The sequence below is a fragment of the Candoia aspera genome, chromosome 2, assembly GCF_035149785.1.
Source record: "Candoia aspera isolate rCanAsp1 chromosome 2, rCanAsp1.hap2, whole genome shotgun sequence".
In the NCBI taxonomy this organism is placed as follows: Eukaryota; Metazoa; Chordata; class Lepidosauria; order Squamata; family Boidae; genus Candoia; species Candoia aspera.
In genome coordinates this window covers 55,492,929-55,518,563 of record NC_086154.1, presented here as the reverse complement: position 1 = coordinate 55,518,563, position 25,635 = coordinate 55,492,929, and the positions used below count along the sequence as shown (strand labels likewise).

The following is a 25,635-nucleotide window of genomic DNA, read 5'->3' as shown; positions in this document are numbered from 1 at the left end:
ACGCACATCGGACGGCCCATTGCAGTCCTGGGGATGCCATGGCTCGCGACAAACAACCCGCGGATCAACTGGGAGACCCGCACCTTCACATTCGGCGACGGCGAGTATCGAGCACCAGTTCCAGCGGGCAGAAGCAACCCCACGGTAGGACGAGCGGAGGCGACCACACAAGACAACGCCGCTACCACAGCAGACCTACCAGAACAATACGCCGACTTCTCCGAGGTCTTCGGAGAGGCAGAAGCTGACCAACTACCCCCCCACCGCAAGACGGATTGCCGGATCGACCTACTGCCCGACGTCCCCTTACCTAGACCAAAGATCTATTCAATGACCCCGAAGGAGATGGCAACCCTCCGGGAGTTCATCGATAAAAACCTAGACAGGGGATTCATAGAGCCAGCATGCTCACCGGTCGGAGCCCCCGTCTTATTCCGGGAGAAGAAAGACGGGACCCTACGGCTCTGCACCGACTACCGGGGCCTAAACGCGGCTTCCCTGTCCAACAAATACCCCTTACCCCTGGTGAAGGACATGCTCGCCCACCTGTCCACGGGCAAAGTCTTTTCCAAATTGGACCTTCGCGAGGCGTACTATCGCATCCGAATCAGGGAGGGGGACGAATGGAAGACGGCATTCAACTGCCCCCTAGGCGCTTTCCAGTACAAGGTACTGCCCTTCGGACTCGCGGGGGCCCCTGGAGTGTTCATGCAGCTCATCAATGAGGTACTGCATGAACATCTGTTCAAAGGGGTCCTGGTCTACATCGACGACGTCCTTATTTACACAAAAACGCACGAGGAACATGTAACCCTCGTGAGGCAAGTCCTCGACAAGCTCAGAAGGGCGCAGCTCTATGCAAAGCCTACAAAGTGCGAGTTTCACAAAAAGCGCCTAGACTATCTGGGGTACCGAATCTCCGGGGACGGCATCGAAATGGACCCCGCAAAAGTCGAAGCGGTGCTAAACTGGGAGCGGCCCTGCAACAGACGGCAACTACAGAGCTTCCTCGGATTCGCGAATTTCTACAGGTCATTCGCCCGGGGGTTAGCTGAGATAGCCCTCCCCTTAACGGACCTCCTCAAAACCAAAGGGGTGGGGGACACCCGACGCGCCAAGAACCCAGGCACAGTGCTGAATTGGACTCCCGCGTGCCAGACCGCATTCAACAAGCTGAAAGCGCTGTTCACTACGGAGCCAATCCTCGCGCACCCGGACCCAGAACGGCCGTTCGTGGTCCAAGCCGACGCCTCAGACTTCTCCCTGGGAGCCATCCTGCTACAGAAAGACCCCACGGGACTCCTGAAACCATGCGCCTACCTGTCAAGGAAGTTCTCCGAGACAGAGAGGCGATGGCACGTCTGGGAGAAAGAAGCCTTCGCGGTGAAATCGGCACTAGAGACATGGCGACACCTACTCGAGGGAGCCACCCAACCATTCGAGGTCTGGACTGACCACCGGAACCTCGAGGCCCTACGAACGCCTAGACGCCTTAGCCCAAAACAGGTCCGATGGGCCCAATTCTTCAGCCGCTTTGATTTCCAGCTGAAGTTCATGCCGGGCAAGAAGAACTTCCTGGCCGACGCCCTCTCCCGACTGCCCCAAGACGAAGAGCCCGCCCCAGACACCATTGGGACGGTCCTATCCGCCTCGCAACTGGGGATGGCCGTGACCACCCAAAGCGGCGCACGGAGGCAGCTCGACTCTACGGCGCAGCCGACGGCGGGACAACCGGCGACGGAAAGAAGCCAACCGCAACTACCAGGGGGAATGCGCACGGACCTCGCCGCCGCCCTCAAAACCGACCCCTGGTTCCTGGCAAACCCCGACAAGGTAACGATGGCACAAGACCTGGCATGGGGGGAAGGCAGAATCTACGTCCCGGACTCGCAATGCCAGGCGATCTTGCATAGGTCACACGACGCCAAGCAAGCGGGACACTTTGGGTTCCTCAAGACCCTACACCTAACACGGCGTCAATTCTGGTGGCCCGCGCTCAGGCGAGACGTAAAAACCTACGTGGCGTCCTGCCCAACGTGCGCTAGGGCCAAACGGGCACCAGGCAAACCCGCGGGGCTATTGCAACGGGTGGCAGAACCCTCCCGCCCATGGGAGGAAATCTCTATGGATTTTATAGTGGACCTCCCACCCAGCCAGAAGAAAACGGCCATTTGGGTGGTGAAGGACTACTTCTCAAAGCAGGCCCACTTCATCCCCTGCACGTCGGTCCCATCCTCACAACAGCTAGCCAAACTCTTCCTCATCCACGTGTACAGGCTACACGGATGTCCCGCACGTGTGGTGACCGACAGGGGCACACAGTTCACCTCCAAATTCTGGCGGGCCTTCCTGAAGCTGACGGGGACCCAACAGGCCCTATCTACGGCTTGGCACCCTCAGACGGACGGAGCCACTGAGGTTCTTAATGCCACCTTAGAGCAATTTATACGATCATATACTAACTACCACCAAGACGACTGGGCTGAACTGCTCCCGTTCGCCGAAGTCGCATACAACAACGCCGTCCACACGAGCACGGGGAAAACTCCGTTCGAAGTAGTCTCGGGGCGCGACTTCGTCCCCATACCGGAGCTACCTCAACCCCCGGAACCCCAGGTGGACGCTAGCGACTGGGGACGGAAGATCGCGGAAGCATGGCCAGTAATCACGGCGGTGCTGAAGGATGCACAGGCTGCCTACAAAGAGCAGGCCGACAAGCACCGGCGACAACAACCGACGTTCCAGGCGGGGGATATGGCCTATCTATCCACCAAGTTCCTAAAGTCAACCCAACCCTCGAAAAAACTGGGGCCTAAGTACATCGGGCCGTTCCGAGTCACGCAAATAGTGAACCCGGTAGCAATACGCTTGGACCTGCCACACAACCTCCGGAGACTCCACCCGGTGTTCCACACCAGCCTCCTGAAACCGGCAACCACCTCCCGATGGCACCCAAGCACACCACAGCCCGCACCGGTGATGATCGACGGGCAACACCACTTCGAGATAAGGGACATCCTCGACTCCCGCAAGCAACGAGGAACTCTACACTATCTGGTCAGGTGGAAACACTTCCCCCACCCGGAATGGGTGGCAGCGCACAACGTTAACGCGCCTGACCTGACCAGAGCATTTCACCGGGCATACCCCGACAAACCGCAACCAAGGTCAGCAAAACCAACCCCCCCCCGCAGGCCCCCCCCGCCTCCCGTGCCCCAAGGGAAAGGGCCCCCCCAAGCCCGCGACTTGGGTGGACCTTCCCCCCCCCGGGACTCACTCCCCCCGCCCCCCGGCCGCGGGGGAGTGGCAAGCAAGTCAACAGGGCAACCTGGGGGCAACGCCCAGGAGACACAACAAAGGCGACGCACTTTAAATAAGAAAAAGAAGGGCCCTACCTGGAGCTGAGAAGCACCCGACCAGCCACGCCTCTCTCCTCGCCGAACTGAGCCAAACAAACAGGGTGTGGCTGGAGCATGCGCACGCCAGGTCAGGACCCGAGCATGCGTACCATGGACACACCCTGGGAAGGCACGTGGTAGAGGGAGGAGCAAAGGGAGGGGCGACAACTACTCCGGCGGGAACTTTGAAAAAAAAAAAAATGTGGCGTTTTGACAGCGCCACGGGGAAAACCCAGAAAACCGGGGGAGAACACTATTCGAAAAGGGGGCAGTATGTCATGAGTGCCGTTGAGCTAAAGTCATCAGCGCAATGGCACACATGACAATGACAAGGAAATAGGTGAAGGGGTACAAGATAAGTAGCCATCAACCCACAACGACTAACGGCTAACAAACAATAGCTAAACGGATCACGGAGCCACCCAAGCCATCAGCGGCAATACAACGGGGATCGCCCAGCTGAAAGCAATCAGCAGAGGAATGGGAAACCTGATGATGGGCGATCCCGGAAACCCTCACCCACCGGCAGGGCAACGTATTGGACAAAGGGGGGTGACGTGACCGTGAGCGAGGGGGCGCTGACCGGCGCGGGGTATTTAAACCCCGCACCGGCGCGCTCCTGTCACTCTCAGCTTTTTTCTACCGACGCTGTACCTGCCCTGCAAATAAACCAGAGCCTGATCCACGAACCAGTGTCTGAGTGTTATTCAGAGGTAGGCAGCGCATGACAGCAGGCTCCTTTTCATCCCCTTACAGGCCAGCTTTGATACATCTTTTATACTACAGATCCCTAAAAAAGGAGTTCTTTTCTTTAATTAATCAGTTTGATAAGCCAAGACATGTGTACTTAATACTTCTTCCCAAATTTATGAATCAAATATTTTAAAATGGTGTTGATCTTCTGATGTTATTAGAAAAATTACATTTATCTTAAATTACATACAATGAGAATCAAGACTCTTGTAGCTGCCCCAAAGATAATCTGGATAGTACTTATCAAGAAGACAATCAGGGAATACCAGAGCTGCAATTTAGATTAAGAAATTGAAAAGGCATATTGAAAGAAGATAATGGGAACTCACTTTCATATTGTTGCCAAGAAAATTCACAAGAGTACTTAGAAAGTTACCAGGAACTGCGCTTGTCTTGCAGGAGGCTTTAATTTACCATTATAGAAGCAAACTTAGATTTTTATTAAGTGTTCTATCTTCATAAGTCTGTTATACCCTGCTTCATCTGTGAAATTTAAAAATCTGCATTAAAATTATTTTTTAAAAACCAACATTTTTAGGTATTTCCTCTCAATTTAGCTACTTTTGAATGGATTTTTTCCCAAGTACAAATTTTAATGTAATCTAAGATACATATTTTAATTTTTTGGTACCTTATTTAACCTAAGAACTGCACTGCAAAATCTGGAGTAAGAAATCTGAAGGATAACTGTTTTTTGATCTGCAGTTACTCCAAAAATCAGGTTAGTTATTCTATTATGCAGACAGATCAGCATTCCTGAACATCCCTACCTGGAATAAAATGTTTCAATGTATCTTCTTCAGGGCATGAACATCTACACCACAGACAAGAGCCAACCACTGTTCTTCTTTGCCTATCTCTGCATTCCCCTTCATTCTCAGTCTTAATGCTCTGGAAAGCCCAAAGCATGACCATGATTTTTAAGACAATATCAATGCCGATTATGTCACAAACTTTTTTTCCCATGCGGAGGGTTTTCTACTCTGAAAGAACACTCCCAAAGCATTAACTGTCTAGTTCATGAGATCTAAGCCTGTATGTTTTTAATCAAACTGTATATTTTAAATCAAATTGATGGCATAGCTAAAATAATCAGGATAAAGGAATCACGTATGCCTTTTCAAGTAAAAAAGTTAATGTGGATATCCTAATTTCTTTTCTGTTGTCTAAAAATGTAATGTGATGGTCTGACCACTCATATGCAAAGGAACGTATTTAGTTGATATATTTTTGGAAAGTCATTTCTGAAAAATTGTTATGCAATCCTATTTGACAACCACAATCTCCTTAGCAGAGTTTTTAAAATAAAGGTTTATTTTTTTTCTGTTACTATACAAACTTTTCTATCCTGTCTTTCTAATGCATATGCATCATTCACAGTTGATTTATTTAAATATTTCCAGACACACCTCTTAAAGGAAAAAAAAAAACTCTCCTTCAAGTAGTTTTCTGGAAGCAGTATGGAAACAATTTCTTACTGCCTTCTTGGATGCTTTCTCAACTTCTACAGCCTTGGATTAACTGGTGGTTGCCCTCCAAGTACTAACTACATCTGACCCTGCTTAGCTTTTAGGGATCAGTCAAGGTCAACAAAGAACTGCCACTAGCTAGTCAGTTAAACAGTATCACTATTAGGATCATAGTGTTAGATTGCTTTGGACAGACAGCATATTTCTAAGTGTTATACAAGAAAATGTATGCTATAGATTGTTTCAGAAGGTGTGTACTTGTACATCAGTAAGTAATTGACTTCAGTGAACCATCTAGGGTTTGCACTGGCTTTGTGCCATCCATTATTAAGGTTCAAATTTAACCACATCTTTTGCTTAGACGTCTAGAGTTAGCTAGAAGTTTTGGCTCAGATACAGTCAGTGATGAAAAACACATGAGCAATAACAAGTTTTCTTAGCATTATTCTTCAGTGCTCAGATAGACTAATCCACAGAAGGAGTTTATTCAAGTATTACCCAGGGTGCCAGGAAGAACAGGACCTTTAAAGGGATTTTTAACCCCTTTAAAATATTTATTGTTCAATTTATAGGCTCAGTCTGTCTTCTACACATTACTGAAGTGGAAATAATTTCCTTATCCTTTTGAAGGACTTGACAAATTTGCAAGGTAAGTGTTTTTTTTTTACTTTTTATTAATGCATCAATGTTCTAATGAAGCAATATTCTTTTGTCATTATTAATGATGTATTTTAAATACTGTTCAATATTTTACAGCATATATTAGAAAACAATGTAGTATAATTTAACTGCTTTTATACTGTGAACAGAAAAGTATAAAATAGTGTTTTTGAATAGGTCTAGTAAAGGACAGTAATTTTTATGAGAGAAAAAGCATGTGATAATTTTATGCTTTATGGTCTCTGTTGCAGTCATATAAGTCCTACTGAATTCAAGAGAACTTTCTGCCAAGGAAGTGCATTGCAGACTCAATATTTGTATTTAGCCATATTTTCAGCAATTCACAATCTGCCCACCCTTTGAAGGGTGAAAGGGAATGTGAGTCTGCACAGAATGCCTCCCCTATTCTGTCAGCAGAGCCCTCTACATATAAAAAAAAGAAAAGTAGAACTAGATTGAACTTCCTATAATTAACATTTAGAAATTAGCCAGTAGGTGAAGAAGTAATACGTATTACAAATCATCGTGTTTATCCATTATTTTGTTTGCACTGTCTGATTAGGTCAAACAAAAAGTTCTGTATCTAATGAAAACCATGTAGGCTGCAATCCTATAACACTTACCTGGGAGTCTCATTGAACGCAATCAGACTTACTTCTGAATAAACCTAAGGTGATACTAGCAGACAATTCATCATATTTCATGTATATTCAATGTTACTTGCTTTTATAAAGATTCTGTGTTCAGTTTCTTTTGCACATATAAACCTGGGGCTTCACAAACATTCATGTTTTAAAAGTAAAGGTATATGAGTATTATACACCCTTGGCAAAAACTAGGCAGAAAAGCATTCTGCCTTATGCTCTACTCTATTCATATGAAGTGTCTAGCACTTCAAATTAAGCGATTCAATTCTCTGATGTGAACTTAATTAAGTATCAACATAATTTCTGGCCAAGCTGGCAGCATGAATCAAAGCATTTTCTCTTCCTTTAAAATAGTGATTTGCTTTGCCAAAACAAAATTTTCAGAAACTTTTATCCAGCCAGCCAGTGAATGTAATTGGAATACCTTTCTTATTATTAAGATGGTATGTTAAAATTACATTTTAATAAGATGCAGAAATTCTAAACTGAGTTTAGGTAATAAGTTTGATATTATTCAAAATCACCAATGATTTACTTGAAAACAGGGCTTTATTTCTTAAAATCTTGGCAGCCGTTAATATTCTAATGGTTTGTTGGATACAAAGGACCACCATACATGGCACAATGCACACTAGCCTATTATTTTATAATACTGAGTGTACATTTTGAATAATTTAAGAATTTAACAATTAATTTAACAATTTAAGAATAGTCTTTTTAAAAAAGTTAAGCAACCTCATGCTGTTCAGTTATTTGGAATTAGAACTGGCACAGTCAAGCACAAACACCTAGATTAGACTAGTTTACTCATGAGGAAGCTATGCTTTGCTCTATCCCCCTGCTGAACATGCAGTCGTGGGCAAACTTACATTTGTATTGAAGTTATATATGAAATGGATCTAATACGAATGAAAAGATGCTAACGTAGCAACGTCTTCAGTGATTTGGAAGGGAAGGGGGGGGAATATCACCAGAGGTCAGAGAGGGTACCAAGATAACTTAACATAGAAACAGTTATTAAAAGTGAGCACCGGTCAAGGCAGCATATACCACAGCAGATGTGTTAGCCTTAAAATAGCCACAACAGTTTTTGTTGTGGTTACAGATCATGATATGGTAGTCATCTTCCTTAATCAGTTAATTCTAAATAATGCAGTGTAACAACATACACATGTTTAAGGGGCAAGGCAAAGACAGTTCATGGAAAGGTACTTAGAGTTTCAGTAGCTCACTGAATTCTTCCCCTGCCTGCTTTCATTTCAGTGGCTCAGTGAAGTTCAGGATATTATTAGATAATTTAATACTTCCGAACAACAATGTAATGCAATTTTTTTGTCAGGAGAACAGATGCCGCATCCTGTAAAGGCAGGAAAAAAATGCCTAGATCCAGCCATTAAGCTGCTCTTCTAAAATTCCCTTTTAAAATGCTATCCATGTTTTAAGATAGCATTTTAAAAGGGAATTTTAATTAGCTAGAACACTGGAAAGGCATTAGAGTAGTTAAGCATCTAGAGTTTTACAGAATGCAGTTTTTCTCTAAGAATTTACATGTGCACACTCATACACACTTTATTTAGGAGGCCAAGCCAAATTATAGAGAACACATATATAGAATTATATTGCTTATCAAGTTATAGAGAATTTAATGTAATCTCTTCTGTTCCCAAAATCATAGCACCAATCTACTACTTTGCATCTTAAATAACTACAACTTAATTATTTCTCACCTTGATTTAATGCACATATTCAGATTACTGAGAGATGGTATGTGTTGACCATTATGCATTCATTTTATCTTCATCTCTTACGAGTTGGATGAAGCATTTTCTCTACTCCATGACTTCATTTAACTGCATTCCCATATTGCTCAGTAACTGAAGCTCTCTAGTTTTGCAAAAAACAACCAGATTAAATGTGTAGTGGTTAAGGCAACAGGCTAGAAACCAGGAGGCTGTGACTTCTAGTCCTGCCTTAGGCATGAAAGCCGGCTGGGTGACCTTGGGCCCTCTCACAGCCCAACTCACCTCACAGGGTTGTTGTTGTGGGGAAATAGGAGGAGGAAGAAGTATTTGGCATGTTTGCCGCCTTGAGTTATTTATAAAAATAATAAAGGCGGGATAGAAAATAAATAAATAATAAATAAAACTAGCTGATGGTTGTAGTAAAACTTTAATGTAGCAACTTTTGATAAATTCTGGAGAATGGCAAAATGCCAGGTGACTGGAATAGACAAATATTCCTATTTTGGGAAAGGGGGGAACCGAAGATGTAGAAAAACTACAGACCAATCAGTCTAAAGCTGATACCTGGAAAGATTCTAGAGCAGCTCATAAACAGATGGATCTACAAACACCTTGAAAGCAATGCAGTTTACTAGAAGACAGCAGGGGTTTTTCAAAAACAAGTCTTGCCAGGCTAACACCTTATTTTTGCATCCTTAATGAAGTGTGGGAATGCTGCAAGCACACTTTCTTTTCTTTGCAAACTCTTCCAGAAGAAAGGAGGAGGAAAGCACTTTTTCAGATTTAATTCTTTCCAATTATATCATAGAACTATATTCTGCTTTTGGTACCCTGGAGACTAAACTATGTAAGAAGATGATGTTCTGGGAGAACTGCTGGGAGGAATGAATATGATTTACAGCTAGGTTTCCATTCAATTATTTTTCAACTGGGCTTAATTTACACACAGAACAGACGGGTCTCTGAGTCAGACAGGAACTGCTACAAGCTCTTCTAAACTTTTCCAACTCAACTCAGTAGCCCTAGTTCCCTTCCCAGCTTCTACATCATAAAGGCCAAACTGATCATTTTGGCAATAGAGACTGACTACTCTGCAACAATCAAACCCTTCATATCAAAAGTTCAAATTTCTAAGAAAAACCTAGTGTTCCGTATAATTCCACAGAGATAAAACATTTAAACCACCATAGTTGCTCAAATGAAATCTCAACAGATGAATTAATATTTATATTCTAGACATTTATGTTGGCAACTTCTTTCTAATATTTCTGAAATTACAAGGTCAACGATGGTATTTTTCTGTTGGGCACTGATTTATTGTATTTTGTTTTAGGGTTGTGCATTCTGCAAATATGAAGAAATATATACTTTTGCTTCTTGTGGCTTTGGGTTCTGCTAAGCCTTTCCAAAATCCTTCATACTTCACCTTTAAGAATATAATGCTCATGGATATGGAAGACTTGGATGATGATGATGATGATGACAGTGATGATAAGGATGACAATTCCCTTTTTCCTACCAGAGCACCCTTAATACCTTTTGACATATTTCCAGTATGTCCCTTTGGATGTCAGTGTTACTTAAGAGTTGTCCACTGTTCTGATTTAGGTAAGGATAATTTTCATTTAAAGCTGTACCTAAGCAACACATTGGTGATGTAGAAATTTGGAGAGTTTTTCTTAGATTCCTGAGAAGAAAGTCAGAGATGACACAATTTCAATACCCACCTTAAACTTTAAGGATTTTCCCATCAATTGATCTTGAATAGGAGCCATAATTGGCCTATCGACTTAAGGAGATCCAAAATGGGCAACCTCCCCTTTTGCTACACAGTAGTCTGGAGTTAACAAAAATGTCAATTTTGTAACACTCCAGAAAGTTAGCTTTGATGATTTGACTGAATTATAGCTCCTTTACCTCTGACAGAGTATCAGAGTATCTGTGGGCGAGTATATTGCTGATTTTCAGTTGTTTGCTCAGGATATGGACTGGAATGAAAAAAGCTTAAATGACCAGTTTAAATGGGACAAACACATTCATCAGGGAACCCCAGCAACTTTACTGTATCAATCAAGGTCTGCTTGGGTATTGACAGGAGACTCAAAGAATTATGAGAATGAATGGAAGAGAAGGCCCCACATAGGCTGGGCAAAATCAAGGAAGCAAGAATTACACAGATTTTAGTAAGGTGTTTTTAATGTTTAAATATAGACTGTTGGAAAATATGAGAGAAATTTTTCACTTTCATTTATAGTGGGTTAAGTAAGGTGAGATCTCTTTGAATGATTCTTTGCAGGATTCTTGTCACCTAGATTAAGTTGCCATTTATGAGCTAAGCTGTCAGTCATCTTACTTTCTATCTCTTGATTATGTCTACTCTTCCATTCCTTTCTCAGACTCCCCACAATCTCTCATAGCGCCAGTACACACAAGGCCTGTTTATATTATGGGAAATCTTTGCATTTAACATCAGTTAAATGTTACAGTTGGGGTGGGTAGGGGGTGGGAATATTGCAAGCAGGTGACCCAAATATTAATTGGGAAATTATTCAGTCCCAACTTTTGAGAGCTCAGAGAACTAGAACACTCAGAAATTATGTCAAGCACACTTTGCAATTTAGTCACTCCTGTTACTCTACAAATCAGACTGGCCCTGAACACAGCTGCAGGCCTTAATAGCTTCTGGTTCCACAAGGAATTTTATATAACTGTCCACTGCATATAAATATAATGCTGCATATAAATATAATCACTCAGTCAAACTTTCTATGAAAGCTGAAACTATTGAGTAGCACTTACACACATAGCCCACCAAAGACTGCACTGACTCATGAACTTAATCTAGCTTTCCTGCTACATTTCCCAAGAATGTAGGGTGTGGGCAGGCTGCAAGCTCCCAAGCCACATATTCACTGTGACCAAGGAACCGTAACAGCTGATTCTCTAGCATGCAAATTTCATAAAGTGCAGTGCCACAAGCCTCTTTCTCTCACCATCCTACAGCAAGAACTCCTTCCTGTATTGCCTGCCAAATATGCTGATTGTACTGATATTGTTTGGGAAATGGAAGCACAGACTCTCCCCCCACACCCCAATTCTGTGATTACACTATGAATTTCCATAACCGGTCACTACCCCAAGTCAAAGGGTGAGTACAGCTGCTTGAGAGAGTTTGTTGATGAGTATTTGCAGAAAAGCTTTACCTGCCCTCATTCCTCCTTACTAGTGTTTCTACATTTGTTAAGAAAGGTCAATGGTTACATACTCCTCAACTCTGTAACCCATTAGGGATTACCAACCTCTTCCCCTAATTTCTGATGTATTAGTGTGTTTGCAGATAGCCTGCATTGTTACTAAAATTAAATCTCAGGTGCAATCTGACCCATGCAGCATAGAGAGGAACAATCATTTCCCAAGATCTTGACTTTTATACTGTACCTCTATTAATGTAGCCCAAGATTGCATTGGTTCCTCTGCACCTTTGCTTCCAGCCAAACTGAAAATATACCTGGTTTTCTATATTTCCCTCCTGGTCCTGGACTAGTCCTCTTGTTCCTTGGGAACTTCTGCCCTCGCAACCCCATCTCAGTGGGGGGAAGAGGAATTTGAGGGGAAGCGTATTTGGGATTCTTGGGGCAAAAGGGGCAGCCTGGAATATCAGATTCATCGGAAGGGATTGGAGAGATCAAAGAAAGCAGCAGAGGACGTCCATGCTCCTGCCCCTCTTGACCATCCCATTTGCCATGCCCGCACCAGCCCAGATGACGGTTTTTACCTTCCATTTGGTGCCTACTGATTAATCTAACTCTGATGGGGACTGGTTTGGGGAAAGAGAGGAGATGGTTGTGTGAGGAGATGGATGTTCTTACTTCCGAGTACCTGCATCAGAACAGTAAGAGGGTGAAACTCCAAGAGGCAGCCTCCAAACTCCAAACTCCAAGAGGCAGCCTCTCAACTTGGAATTTACCCCCTCCTGAAATCCACAGAGGGGGGGAGGGAGGGGTAGAGACTTTTGAAAGGTGGGAAACTTTGTCAGCTCCAGCCAATAAACAGATAGAAATGGAAGGAGAGACAAAATGCCTTCCAGTTTCTCATGGCCAGAGAATGGAAGGGAGAAATGCTCCTGGCATCTCAAGTGCAAGGATGGAGGGAAAGGAGAAAAAAAGAAAGGGAGACGATGTGAGGGTTGAATCTGGAAAGCAGAAAGAGCCTCAGAGCAGATAAGATGGTTATGTGAACTTGATGCCCTTCAAATTCCAATCTAAGAAAATAGCAATAAAAAATCCATTGCCATGAATGGCCAAAAAAAAGACACCTAGAATCAATTCTGGGGCTGATACACCCCTCCGCAGTCCACCCCAAACTATATTCTATATTCCTCTATTCTGTAGTGGCTGATCATCTTAGTAGAAATAACTTCTTCAAGTTTGCAATAAAGCTGTTATTTAACCCTGCTGACTACTTAAAGATTCTGCTGTTAGCTAGTTAACAAGTTTTGTAAAAAACAAACCATTGTTGCCAAAAAAACTATATACATCTTTTCTTCTTAAACACTTTTCTTAAGGACCCTCTGAACAAAAGGCCATCAAGAAACAGGAGAATTATTATTATTATTATTATTTGCAAATTAAAAGCACAGGAACATTATTTTTATCTTTTGGAAGATAAGTTAGAAAATGTGTTGTTCTTTTTCATTTCCTAATAAGTGACATCTAACTATGTGGTCGTTAGGACTTAAAAACCACTTGATGGCACATAATCAATCATCTATCAATAAGTGACAATGCTGTATCAAGTAATCAATTTGTTTGCAAAATTTAATTTCCAAATAATTAACATTTTAAAGTAAATAAAGCAGTGAGGAAGAGGTATTCCTGATGTCTATCAAAAACTTATTTTTGAAGGTTTAGATGGTTTGTTTGTTTAATGAGCACAACACATTTAATTTTACTGTAATGACAAAAATGGGATATGTGTTTTTGTGTGTGTAGTAACATGCCTGATGGATCCTATTGGTTTTTCAGAGGGTGTTTGGGGATTTTTCCAGCTTGCTGATGGGCACCTCTGTTCAGGCCCTGGTAAGTGGCTGGTATCAGGCAGTGAACCAGGCACTGGATGCTATTGCCATTGAGCAGCCTCTCTCTGGAGTCCAATCAGGGATGGCACCTTGGTTTACCAAAGTCAACTGAGCGGTGAAGTGCCACAAACAATACCTGGAGGCCACTGGAGGATGTCCAAAAGTGAATCTAACTGAGCATGGATATGTCCTCATGTTCAGGCCTACACTGTGCTGATAAAAGAGATGAAGCACACCTACCCCTCCTCTTGTAGACAGAGCCATTGGTGGTGACTGGGGCATTGCCTTGCCCTGTTAACTGGTACTTCATTTTGTTTGTGATCTCCAAGGATGTGGATAGGATGCTGTCTTGTTTGCCTTCTGCCACTTGCCAGTTGGATCCTTGCCCCTCCCAACTTGTACAGGAAACAGACAGGGGATATGACCATTTGAGTCCAGGAAATTGTGGGACTGGGAGCTTCTGGCAGCCCTGATGTGATGTGCCCCACGTATCAATTGGACCCAATACTGACCAGTCTTCAACCTTCCCTTTTTTAGGGAAAGTTGTTGAGATGGTTGAGGGGGATCAACTTTACAGCCTCCTAAAGAAAATGGATTATCTGGATCCTTTTCAGTCAGGGTTTAGGCCTGGTTTTGGGACAGAGATACTATTGGTTAACCTTTTAGATGACCTGTGTTGTGACTTGGATGAGGAAAGTGTGCCCTTCCTGGTCTTATTAGATGATATCATCAACCATGGTCTCCTTTTGGATCATCTCTGAGGGTTGGGGATAGGAGTGTTGCTTTACAGTGGTTCCAATCTATGTTGGAGGGGGGGGTAGGAGAGAGGTTGCCCCAGTGGCCCCTGATCTGTGGAATGCCACAGGGTTGGTCCTATCTCCTCTGCTTTTTAACATCTGTATGAAGTCAATGGGAGAAGTTGTCTGTAGTGAATAAATAAATCATTATCCAACAGTTTAGGGAGCGGTATCTTCAATATGCTGATGATACCCAACTGTAAATCACCACCCAGCCTGTGGGAGAGCTGCTGTTGCTAATCTTTCCTGGTGCCTAGAGGCTGTCAGGTTCTGGATGGGAAAGAACAGACTGAAGCTGAACCCTGCCAAGTTGGGGTTGCTGTTGATACATCAAGGCCTCTGTCGCAGTCAGAATTACTCCTTGATGGGCAGGCATTACCTATCAGGGAGCAGGTTCAAAACTTGGGGTGCTTTGGGACTCCAGAGTGGTCTATGCCCAGCTTCAGCTGTTGTGCCACTTTTGGTTCAAGGATATGAGCTAGCTAACTCATGCTCTTATCAGCATCCAGTTAGACTACTGTAATGCACTCTACTTGGGACTGCACTTAAAGATTATTCAGAAAGTAGTTAGTCCAAAATGAAGCAGCTGCATCTTTTTGGGCTCCCAGCATTGTAAGCACATTACAACATTCTTTGGACCCTACACTGCTTGCTGATTGTTTTCTGGGTTCAATTTAAGGTGCTGGTGCTGACCTATAAAGTCCTTTACGGTTTAGTACCTGGGTACCTGCAGGACTACCTACTCCTGTCACTATCAGCCTGACCAGTTAGAGCTATCAGAAGGAAACTAATGCAAACTGTACACTTTCAAGGGTCTTGGCAATGCTGCTTCTTTGTAGAGAGCCAGCACTGTGGGACAGCCTGACCATGGAGATCAGACTGGCTCTCTCTTTGTTGGCCTTTTGGAAGCTCTCGAAGACCAAATTGTTTCATACAACTTTCCCCTGATGTGAATATTGCCACCTTTACTTCATTTGTAATTTATGGTTTTTACTTGTTATGGTTTTGTGGCTGTATTATTTCTACTATGGATGTTTTAATCTGTATGCATTCTATATGAGGACCAAGAGTCTGCTTTGATTGCAGTGCACAGAAATATGTTTAATGAATAAATATTCATATTTATATCTTATTTTTCTTCTTATAAATAGGCTTGACTTCTGTACCATGGAATTTTCCATTAGATACTCGTATGATAGATCTTCAAAACAACAAAATAAAAGAGATCAAGGAAAATGATCTTAAAGGACTCTCATCACTATATGTAAGCTTACTTTCTGAACTTCCTCTCAGGACACTCTAGCATGCTTCATTTTGATGTATACAAGCTGAGTAATAGCATAAAAGTCATACAAATCAGTGTTCAAACAGATAAATAGATAATTGTTTTGGAAAATCAGTAATTATTTGATCTCTATTAATAACATTTTCAAAATTGATCAATGTGTGATCATTTTATCAATCTACAGTAAAACCAAAAAAAGAAAATCTTATGTGTAATATTAGAATTAAGTCCTATTTTCCTTTGGAAGTCTTCAGTGACTCCCCTTCCGTGTTACTTGTGCTTTCTTCAAATCATGCATACAACAGTTTCATGTTGGAGCTTTCTGGCTTGCAGAAATTTCAATACTTAAAATACAAAACAAAACAAAAATAATACATTCCCATTAAAGAATATCATACTCTCCTTTTAAGTGAGAGCTTTAAAATAAAATCAGTGCTTAACTTTATGTTCATGTTTTGCATAGGCCCTTGCCTTGAACAACAACAAAATAACAAAGATCCATCCCAAAGCCTTTCAGTCAACGAAGAAGCTGCGGCGCCTCTACTTGTCCCATAATCATTTAACTCAGATCCCAGAAAATCTGCCAAGAAGTTTAGCTGAGATAAGAATTCATGACAATAAAGTTAAAAAGATTCATAAAGACATATTTAAAGGAATGAAGTCTTTACATGTTTTAGGTAAGTGTATCATTTATACAAAACTGCTGCATTATTTATTTATTTATTTTCTATCCCGCCTTTATTATTTTTATAAATAACTCAAGGCAATGAACATACCTAATACTCCTTCCTCCTCCTATTTTCCCAACAACAACCACCCTGTGAGGTGAGTTGGGCTGAGAGAGAGTGACTGGCCCAAGGTCACCCAGCTGGTTTTCATGCCTAAGGAGGGACTAGAACTTGCTGCCTCCTGGTTTCTAGCCCCATTGCCTTAATAGTGGAAGGGACAGGTTACTCCACTAATAATAGTGGACTTACTCCACTAATAATAGTTACTAATAATAGTTATTAATTAATATTAGTATATTAATATTATATAATAATATTAGTATATTAATATTAATTAGTGTATTAATGTATTAATGTATTACTATATTAATGTTAATATATATATATATATATATATATATATATATTAGTATATAATTAATAATAGTTACTAATAATAGTTACTAATAGTTACTCCACTAATAATAGTGGAGGGGGGGGACAGGTTACTCTGTGAACCCCCCCCAGAGTTGCTGGGAGATGGGTGGTGCACAACCAACCAACCAATAGAATAGAAATTTAGATTGAACAAGCTAAAATGAAAAAAGGTCAGAGCAGTAATACTTGTTGGTAGACAGCAAGAGAACTGTCTACATGCTGAAGAAGGATGCAAATATATAAATAAGTATGTGACAGCTGTGTGAATGACGATTTACAAATCATTTATGAAGATAAATATCATTCAGACCATCAACACAATAAAAACTGGTGGCTTCACTATAATATTCTCTAGGCTAAACGCTTCATTTGTTTATATCTGACTACCTACTGACCTACCTACAGATTTTCCACAGTATATTTTTGGCAATTTATTCTTGTAGATATTGTTGAAATGCTCCCAGGTTCAAACTACCATGCAGAATTTTGTTTGCCATCTTCATGACATTTTCTGTTGAAAGCTGAAATTTCATTGCTAGGACAGAAAAGTTACTGAATTCTGACAGATGAGTTTATAGTTTAGTAAAATAATCACTCCAGCCTAAAGTAGACTGTATCCTACAGCACAGATGTGTGCACAAACCAACAGTTATGTAACATCAAAACAGCAAGTCTTGCTTCCTTATTTCAAAATTCCTCAAAACCTCCTCTTTTGTGAAATAATGTTATATTTTGTAAGGATGGTCTAAGTTTAACATTTTTATGGGAGGTTGCACTTTGTAATTTTTATTTAAAGGTGAATAGCAGGTACTGAGCTACTTCTATCATCAAAATAATGTGACCTTGGGACAAAAGAAGGCAAACAAACTAATCTGCTTCATATCTAACACAAAGCCACATTTCAATGTGTTTGGGTCCTAATGTGATATATGTAATTTACAGTTGCTTGCCATAGTTTCTATTTTTTGAGATCACACTAACCCACAAACAAATGAAACACACATATAAAGAAAGCTTTCCTTTAAAATAATTAATGCTATCTTCTTCTAGTTCAAACTTCACAGGTAGAACATAGATTCCTATTTGTCTGTGCTGCAGAGCTTAAACAGTACAGCTGCCTCCTGGAACTGAGAGAAAACAGATCATCATTTGTTTACTGGAACTGAATATGTGGAAAGCTCTTGGTTGGTAGTAGCCTATGTAGAAGCAGGCTTGAGAGCCCAAGTCATTGTGTAGCTCTGTCCTTAGCAAATGTTTGTTTTTGGAAGGATGAAGTGTGCCAACATTTCACCATTTTTAGAAGCTTTGATATATATGATTTTAGTTTATCACATTTGTGTGTTCCTCCAAAAATTAATCTGTTCAAGAATTTATGCCATACGACACAGCTTACTTTGTAAATTAGAGGTGTTGGGAAGGAAGTTTCTTACAGCTACTTACAAAGAAGCCATTTTCCTTTATTATAAAGATTAACAGATTATTATAAAGGATAAATCATGGCACTCTTTCATTGGAGTTGTAAAAATCCTGGTGGGGGGTGGGGGAATTTGAAAAATTGCAGCCCCGGAACCTTCAACTAATAGAATGTGCTCTCTTTTGCCAGAGATGAGTGCAAATCCTCTTGATAATGACGGGATAGAACCTGGGGCTTTTGAAGGTGTGACAGTCTATCATATAAGGATAGCAGAAGCAAAATTAACATCTATACCAAAAGGTATAATTTGTTTTTTTAAAATGTACTTAACAACTTACCATAAACTATGTTCCAAATTTGATATTAATATGATGTCTCAGTTAAAACAACCATAATCAACTTGTTTAATAACACATTGTAAGAATTCAGTAATTTCTCTTTCTGAAAATGTGATCCAGAAGGTTGGGAACACATCAGTGTCCATTCTTGGATGGAAAAAATACCTATGCAACTGAGCAAACAATAAAAGGAACAATCCAGATTTAAAGCACCCATGTTATAGATAAATCATTGTCCAGTGTTGACGATCAAGCCATGCGATACTAGCAATCAAGGCAAATAAATAAGCTGTGCAATTCATTTGCCTGACAGTCATGAAAGAAAAGCACATTGTTTTATGTTAGAACCCAAACCTGAAATAATGCTTGTTGGAGCTGGAGGCAACATTAAGTCTAAGCAGTAAGCCAAATACCTGTAGCAAGTTATTTGTAGAATTGCTCATCTTAAACTTGCTGAACACTGATATGTGACACAAGGAGAAACATGTTCCATGTCCTTTTTGGAGTCTATCATTCCTATACAAGACATAGTACTCTTCTTTTGAGATGTGCACTCCAACAAATTGGATTTGATAATAAAGGCAGGATACCCAGAGCTGAGTGACTTCCTAAGCATCAGCATCTATGGTGGTCAATAAAAAGACTTCATGGCGGCAGCAGTTAAAGGAAGTATGGTCCCTAATCCACACAGTCATTAAGCTGGCAAATCACTATGAGATTAACCCAACCTTTTTTTTTTTTTGATGACTTTCCAGGAACTTTCAAAGATTTAAAAAAGTAGCTTCCTGTCAAATGGTAAAAACAACTTGCCAAGACCTCAGAAGTGCTGATTTCCCATTTCAGCAAATATTTTTCTTCCTAATTAGATAATCAACTGTAAAAACACACCATATTTTCATAACATCTCAAGAACAGAAAACTGCTAGTGGATGAATTGTAATATCTTTGCATTCCCATCTTAGGATGACCTTAAATCCTAAAATATAAGCAATAATATACATATTTATTCAAATCAATTTTCACTATATTCTGTGTGTCTTGATCCTATTAAATATGTTGAGGATTGCAGGGAAAGGGATTGCAATAACATTCAGTGTTTCCTAAGGATTCTGGAAGTGTATGTATCTGAAAGTTCTCAAGGATGGGAAACGGCTATCATCATAGTGCAGCCCTACATATAAACACTCAAGAAATCTCAGTGAGCAGCAGATGCACAAGTCTATCCACTTCAAGGGGCTCCTCTAATTCTGTGCTTAACCTAATACAGAAAAAACATTCAAGCTTGAGGTTAGTGTAGCAGTAACAGTCTCAGTCAAATTAGGCTTTTCTACCTTAAAAAGTTTAGTTTATATATTTTGTGTAATAAGCTGTTTTGGAAATGAACCTTACAGGCTTACCTGTGTGAACATTTCTGACGAATTTATGAATCTAAGAAACAGCAGTGCACATTAATACATATACTAGAAAAATATTGGTAGAATTGGAAACCAACAAGAAGAAACTGTTCTTTGGCATTTCATAATAATGTTGCCAAACTGAAATACTCTGGAGAGCTAATATTTTCCTAGACCATAATGGAAACCAAAGGCATGCCTTAGATCATAGTATAACATAGAAAACAGATACATGAATATAACAAGCAGTGAGACTTTAAAATTTATAAGTTAATGCCTCCATCTCTTTAATTTTATGTGGTGGTACATTTGTTAGTTTTAAGATGCCACAAGTTTCTGTTGTACATATTGGCCAACAGATCTAAAACAGCAAATGCTCCTTATATTTAACTTGGAAAACTATTTCTCAGATCAACATGAGAACGGCACAAGAATACTATTACACTTACCATTTTCCATAACCTATGCTGGTTTGGGTTTGTTCTGCACAACCTATGCATTTTTAGCAGTCATAAAAATTGCAATTACTGCAATTTCCTTTGAAAAAGTCATATATGGTATGTGGCAATACATTTCACACATTTTAATAGGGGGATGAACAGATGATATTGCCACGAACTGCTGAAAAATTGCACTCAATTTATAGATCTCTTTTCCAGATTTTAGAAAGTACAAGTTGAAACCTGAAAACCTAAGCTTTATCATGAAAATAAAGAAGTAGGTAGGCCAATAGTTTACTTTGGCATAAGGTGGTATTCTGTATTGCACCTATGGAATATCATGACCTTCCTGCTTGTGAATGAAGCAGCCCAGAGGATGTGGTCCTGTCCTGATGCAGCAATATATGCAGTTTTAATTCCTTTAATTAGTATTTGTACAATATAAGTATCATTGCTCATTGTGTCTACACTTTCCTATCACAGTTATAGTTGCCATAAAAATATTTGCTATTGCCACATTTGATCTCCACATATATAATAATATATTAATACTTAATGTTTTAATGTTTAACTTAATCAAGAGACATATTTCCCTTTTTAATAGGGTTGCCATCCAGTCTACTGGAACTTCACTTAGATGACAACAGAATATCTGCAATTGAACTTGAAGATTTCATTCGATATAAAAATCTTCAGAGGTAAAACTTAAACTTGGGAGTGAGGTGCCATTAGTATGCTGATAACATTTAGCACTACTGATCTGTCTGTAGGAATAGTAATGAGAAAGCAGTCAATTTCTCACTTTCTCTGACTGTTGCCCAAGTTCAGTATTGTTATATGAGGGAACAAATTGAAATGAAATCCTCATAGACAGAGATGCTGTTGTTGTATAGAAACCAGATGTGCCCAGAGGGCAGCTGTGCCCAGATGGCAACTTATAACAATTCAATATTTAATGCAATGATTTGTAACAATAATTCCTTAACATCATATTAACTTATTAAGAGCACTTTCAATAACTCCTATTCCTTTGAGGTCTCCAGTTTCGCTTTGATTTACATAAACACATCTCAGCAATATACTGTATTGTTGAAGACAAGTAATGATTTTTTTGAACCTAACAGGAGATGGGGTTGCACTCTTTACCCCAGCTGTCTCTCCAGATTGCACCAGTTGTTAAAGGGCATTTGCCCAACTATTTCTAACGCACACTGAAACTTTTCTCATGCTCTGATTTGATCATGGTTAACCAACTGCAATATTCTACATGAGCTACCCTTGAAGAGTGCCCTGAAACTTCAACTGGTACAAATATATGGCAGCTAAGCTACTAATCAGTGCACAAAAGTGGAATATTATTTCTATGTTGAAAGACTTGCACTGGTTGCCATTTGTTTTTAAACAGTCCAGTGTTTTTTCTTTGATCATAACTGACTTAGGACTTATATCAACTGACTTATATCAATATTACCATATTTAAGCATTAATATCAGCAGGAAGACACACTGTTTCAGAAGCTTTTTCCTGCTTTGCTCCCCACCACGGGAATGCATTCCCTTGGGAGTTGCATTTAGCTTTCAGGAAAGAATTTAAGACCTTCTTCTTCCCACTTTTAAGTTAACTACTTAAAAGGGTGAAGAAGAAGGTGAATATAAAGAGTGAAGAAGTTGACTACTAACAATTTGTTTTATTTGCTTTTAATTATTTGCATTTTATTTTAATATTTTAGCTGCGCTGAATGCCTTATGGATAGAAAATGCCTTATAGCTGAATGCCGTATGGATAGAAAAGTAGAATAACTAATAAAATTTAAAAATTGTTGATATTATAACAATTCAATATTTAATGCAATAATTTGTAACAATAATTCCTTAACATTGTATTAATTTATTAAGAGCACTTTCAATAACTCCTATTCCTCTGAGGTCTCCAGTTTCCCTTTGATTTACATAAATACAACAGTACAATATACTATATTGTTGAAGACAGGTATTGATTTTTTTGAACCTAACAGGAGTCAGGATGATCTGAAGCAGGTCAGGTCTTGGGAACAAGGACACCCTGTTCCTAAACAGATACATTGAGGTGTTTTGGCTGTGTCTATAAAAGATGAAGAGAATGAAGTCAAAAAACAGAATGCCCTCCAAGACACCTGAAAAAAGGATACATACGGCCTCCCCTATGGATACCATAGGTTAAGTCAAATTGTGTTAAAGGAGATAAGATAACATTAAAGGAATGTGTTAGGTGCTTAAGTTAAACAAGAGATGCAAATAGCGGACAATTTTAAAAGTTATATTTAGCAGTATTCTGATAGCCCAGTAGAATACTGTATATTGGAAAGCAGTTCTTGAGAAATCATTTTTGAGAATGCAGTGCTGAAATACACTATTTTAAATAGTTTAAGCAGTTTTCAAGTTTTGTTATAAAACATAGTGTCTGATCTATTTCTATTTCTTAATTTACCACTAGGTTGGGTTTGGGAAACAACAAAATCAAAGATGTGGAAAATGGAAGTTTTGCTAATATACCAAATGTTAGAGAAATTCATCTAGAAAAGAACAAACTGAAAAAAGTACCTTCCGGTCTTCCAGATCTAAAATATCTACAGGTAATATATAACTTGATAGGCTCTGTATACCTTAGTCTTACTAAGAAAGTTGCCAAGTTCTTAAAAATAACCATAGCTAGCAGAAATCAGTTGGTATCTCATTTTCATCACTAATGGTTTCAGTTCTGTACTAAATACTTCTAAATTTTGTATTTGTTTGTATTGTATTGTATTGTATTGATCTGGGGCCAAATGTGACAAATACCAAACTTGTGGTGGTATATTTAAATATACTGTATATATATATGGTGTTTATTGACATGCATTTTTATCCTCTCATAGGTTGTCTTCCTTCACTCGAATAGTATTTCAAATGTGGGAGTGAATGATTTTTGTCCAACAGAAGGAAGGCTGAAGAAAACATTATATAGTGGTATCAGCTTATTCAAGAATCCTGTCAAATACTGGGATATCCAGCCAGCAACTTTTCGTTGTGTACTAAATAGAAATAGTGTGCAGATTGCAAATTATGGAAAATAAAATAGTACAGGCAAAGTATCATTGAAATAGTATTATTAAAACCAGCATCGCAATACTTGAAATTGTTGAAGTCTTTAAATTATACTGCCCAATTTCTTTACAAAAAATTTACAGTTATACAAGATTTAATAAATTAGAAACATAACATCCCATTAAATTCCTTCATTTATATCTCTATATTTTCAATTTGTGTAATTTAGGAATCTTTCTAGAATAAATGGTTTCTTAGCACAGAATTGGGTTGTTTCCTGTCACTGATATCCACACTATGTTGCCTTTTTTTGTAGGAGAAAATAATGTTGAGGTCTACAACAATATTCAGGGGATTAAACTAATTAGTTATGTACTAGAAAGAACTGCTACGTAACTGTAGAGTCCTTGGTGCTCTCTGAGCCTTGTTGTTTTCTTGCAGATGTTTCATTGCCAGACTAGGCAACATCTTCAGTGTGAAGAGGGCGTGGGCCTTGCTCTCTCTTTATATACCATGGGTTGTCCAGCTTGTGTTGGTGGAGGTGTTGTTCTCTCCTTGGGAGTTCTTTGATTGGGCTGTTGTTTGCTGCTTGGTTGATTGACTGAGTTAATAGTTCCTTGATTAGGGTGTATTGTGCTGTTTGCTGGTTCATCTGGTGTTAATCCTAGTGTTGATTTTTGCATATCTGGGTGTTGATTGCTGGCAAGGGAGTGTACCGGTCTTTTGGCTTTTCTATTGTCCCTTTTGAATGGTATGTAAATGTTGTTTACCTCTATGTGTCTGTTGATGGCTGCTTTGTCTGAATGCCAGGCTTCTAGGAATTCTCTGGTGTTTTTGGATTTGGCTTAGTTTAGGATGCTCAGTTTTCCAATTGAAACTATGGTTGAATCTGTCCATGTGTTGTGAGATTAAGGAGTTCTCATTATGTCTTCTGACTGCTGACTGCTAGTTGGTGTTCAGGATTTATAGCAGAGATTGTAATGCAGTGTCTAGAAAGGATAGCACTCCCACACATACAACCCAAAGTATGGATCCGGTACGTAGATGACACTGTCATCATAATACAAAATAAACAACTGGAAGAAACTCACGAAACCATCAACAACATCTTTAATGGAATAAAATTCACAAGGGAGGAAGAAAACAACAAAACACTACCATTCCTGGACATCCCCATCAGTAGAGGAAATGATGGCAAGTTAGAAACACAAGCCTACTGGAAAGCTACACAAACCAACCAACTGCTCCATTACCAAAGAAACAATACAACCTCCCACAAGAGAAGCTGTGTAAGAACATTATTCAGACAAGTACTTATACAGTGCAGCAACCCAGAACACCAGAAAAAGGAAAAAGATCATCTATACAGCATCTTCCAGCAAAATGGATACCCACTCAACTTTATCAAAAAGTGCCTCACCACCCAACCCACTACAACCCAACCAATAGAAGCTATGAAAAGGATAACACTGCCAAACATCAGAAACATCTCAGAAACCACCAACAGACTGTTACAACCACATGGCATCACCATAGCACATAAACCAACTAAAACTCTTCAAGATATACTAAGTAACTCAAAAGACCCAATAGCCTAAGAAGAAAAAACAGGAGTTATTTACAAAATACAGTGCAAAGACTGTAACAGCCACTATGTAGGACAGACAGGCAGAAGACTAGCAGAGCACATCCACGAACACCAACTAGCAGTCAGAAGACACGATGAGAACTCCTTAATCTCACAACACATGGACAGACTCAACCATAGTTTCAACTGGGAAACTGAGCATCCTAAACCAAGCCAAATCCAAAAACACCAGAGAATTCCTAGAAGCCTGGCAGTCAGACAAAGCAGCCATCAACAGACACATAGAGGTAAACAACATTTACATACCATTCAAAAGAGACAATAGAAAAGCCAAAAGACCAGTATACTCCCTTGCCAGCAATCAACACCCAGATATGCAAAAATCAACACTAGGATTAACACCAGATGAACCATCAAACAGCACAA

The 25,635-nt window shown here is 40.1% G+C and overlaps 2 protein-coding genes across 2 annotated transcripts in view; one reads left to right on the top strand and one right to left on the bottom strand.

Annotated features, from left to right (window-relative positions):
- CENPP (centromere protein P) overlaps positions 1 to 25,635 on the bottom strand; it is a 176,528-nt gene that overhangs the window by 63,759 nt on the left and 87,134 nt on the right. The gene's annotated exons all lie outside the window — the stretch shown is intronic.
- On the top strand, positions 6,101 to 24,242 carry ASPN (asporin). Its single transcript, XM_063296439.1, has 8 exons — positions 6,101 to 6,269; positions 10,003 to 10,277; positions 15,695 to 15,807; positions 16,292 to 16,505; positions 18,577 to 18,687; positions 21,164 to 21,257; positions 23,032 to 23,170; positions 23,453 to 24,242. The coding sequence occupies exons 2-8, from the start codon at positions 10,022 to 10,024 to the stop codon at positions 23,648 to 23,650; spliced, it is 1,125 nt and encodes a 374-aa protein (XP_063152509.1). The 5' UTR covers positions 6,101 to 6,269; positions 10,003 to 10,021; the 3' UTR covers positions 23,651 to 24,242.

Coding starts and splice junctions, on each gene's coding strand:
- ASPN (XM_063296439.1), top strand. CDS start 10,022: ATGAAGAAATATATACTTTTGCTTCTTGTGGCTTTGGGTTCTGCTAAG. Junction 10,278..15,694: donor TGTCCACTGTTCTGATTTAG/GTAAGGATAATT, acceptor TCTTATAAATAG/GCTTGACTTCTGTACCATGG. Junction 21,258..23,031: donor CGATATAAAAATCTTCAGAG/GTAAAACTTAAA, acceptor ATTTACCACTAG/GTTGGGTTTGGGAAACAACA.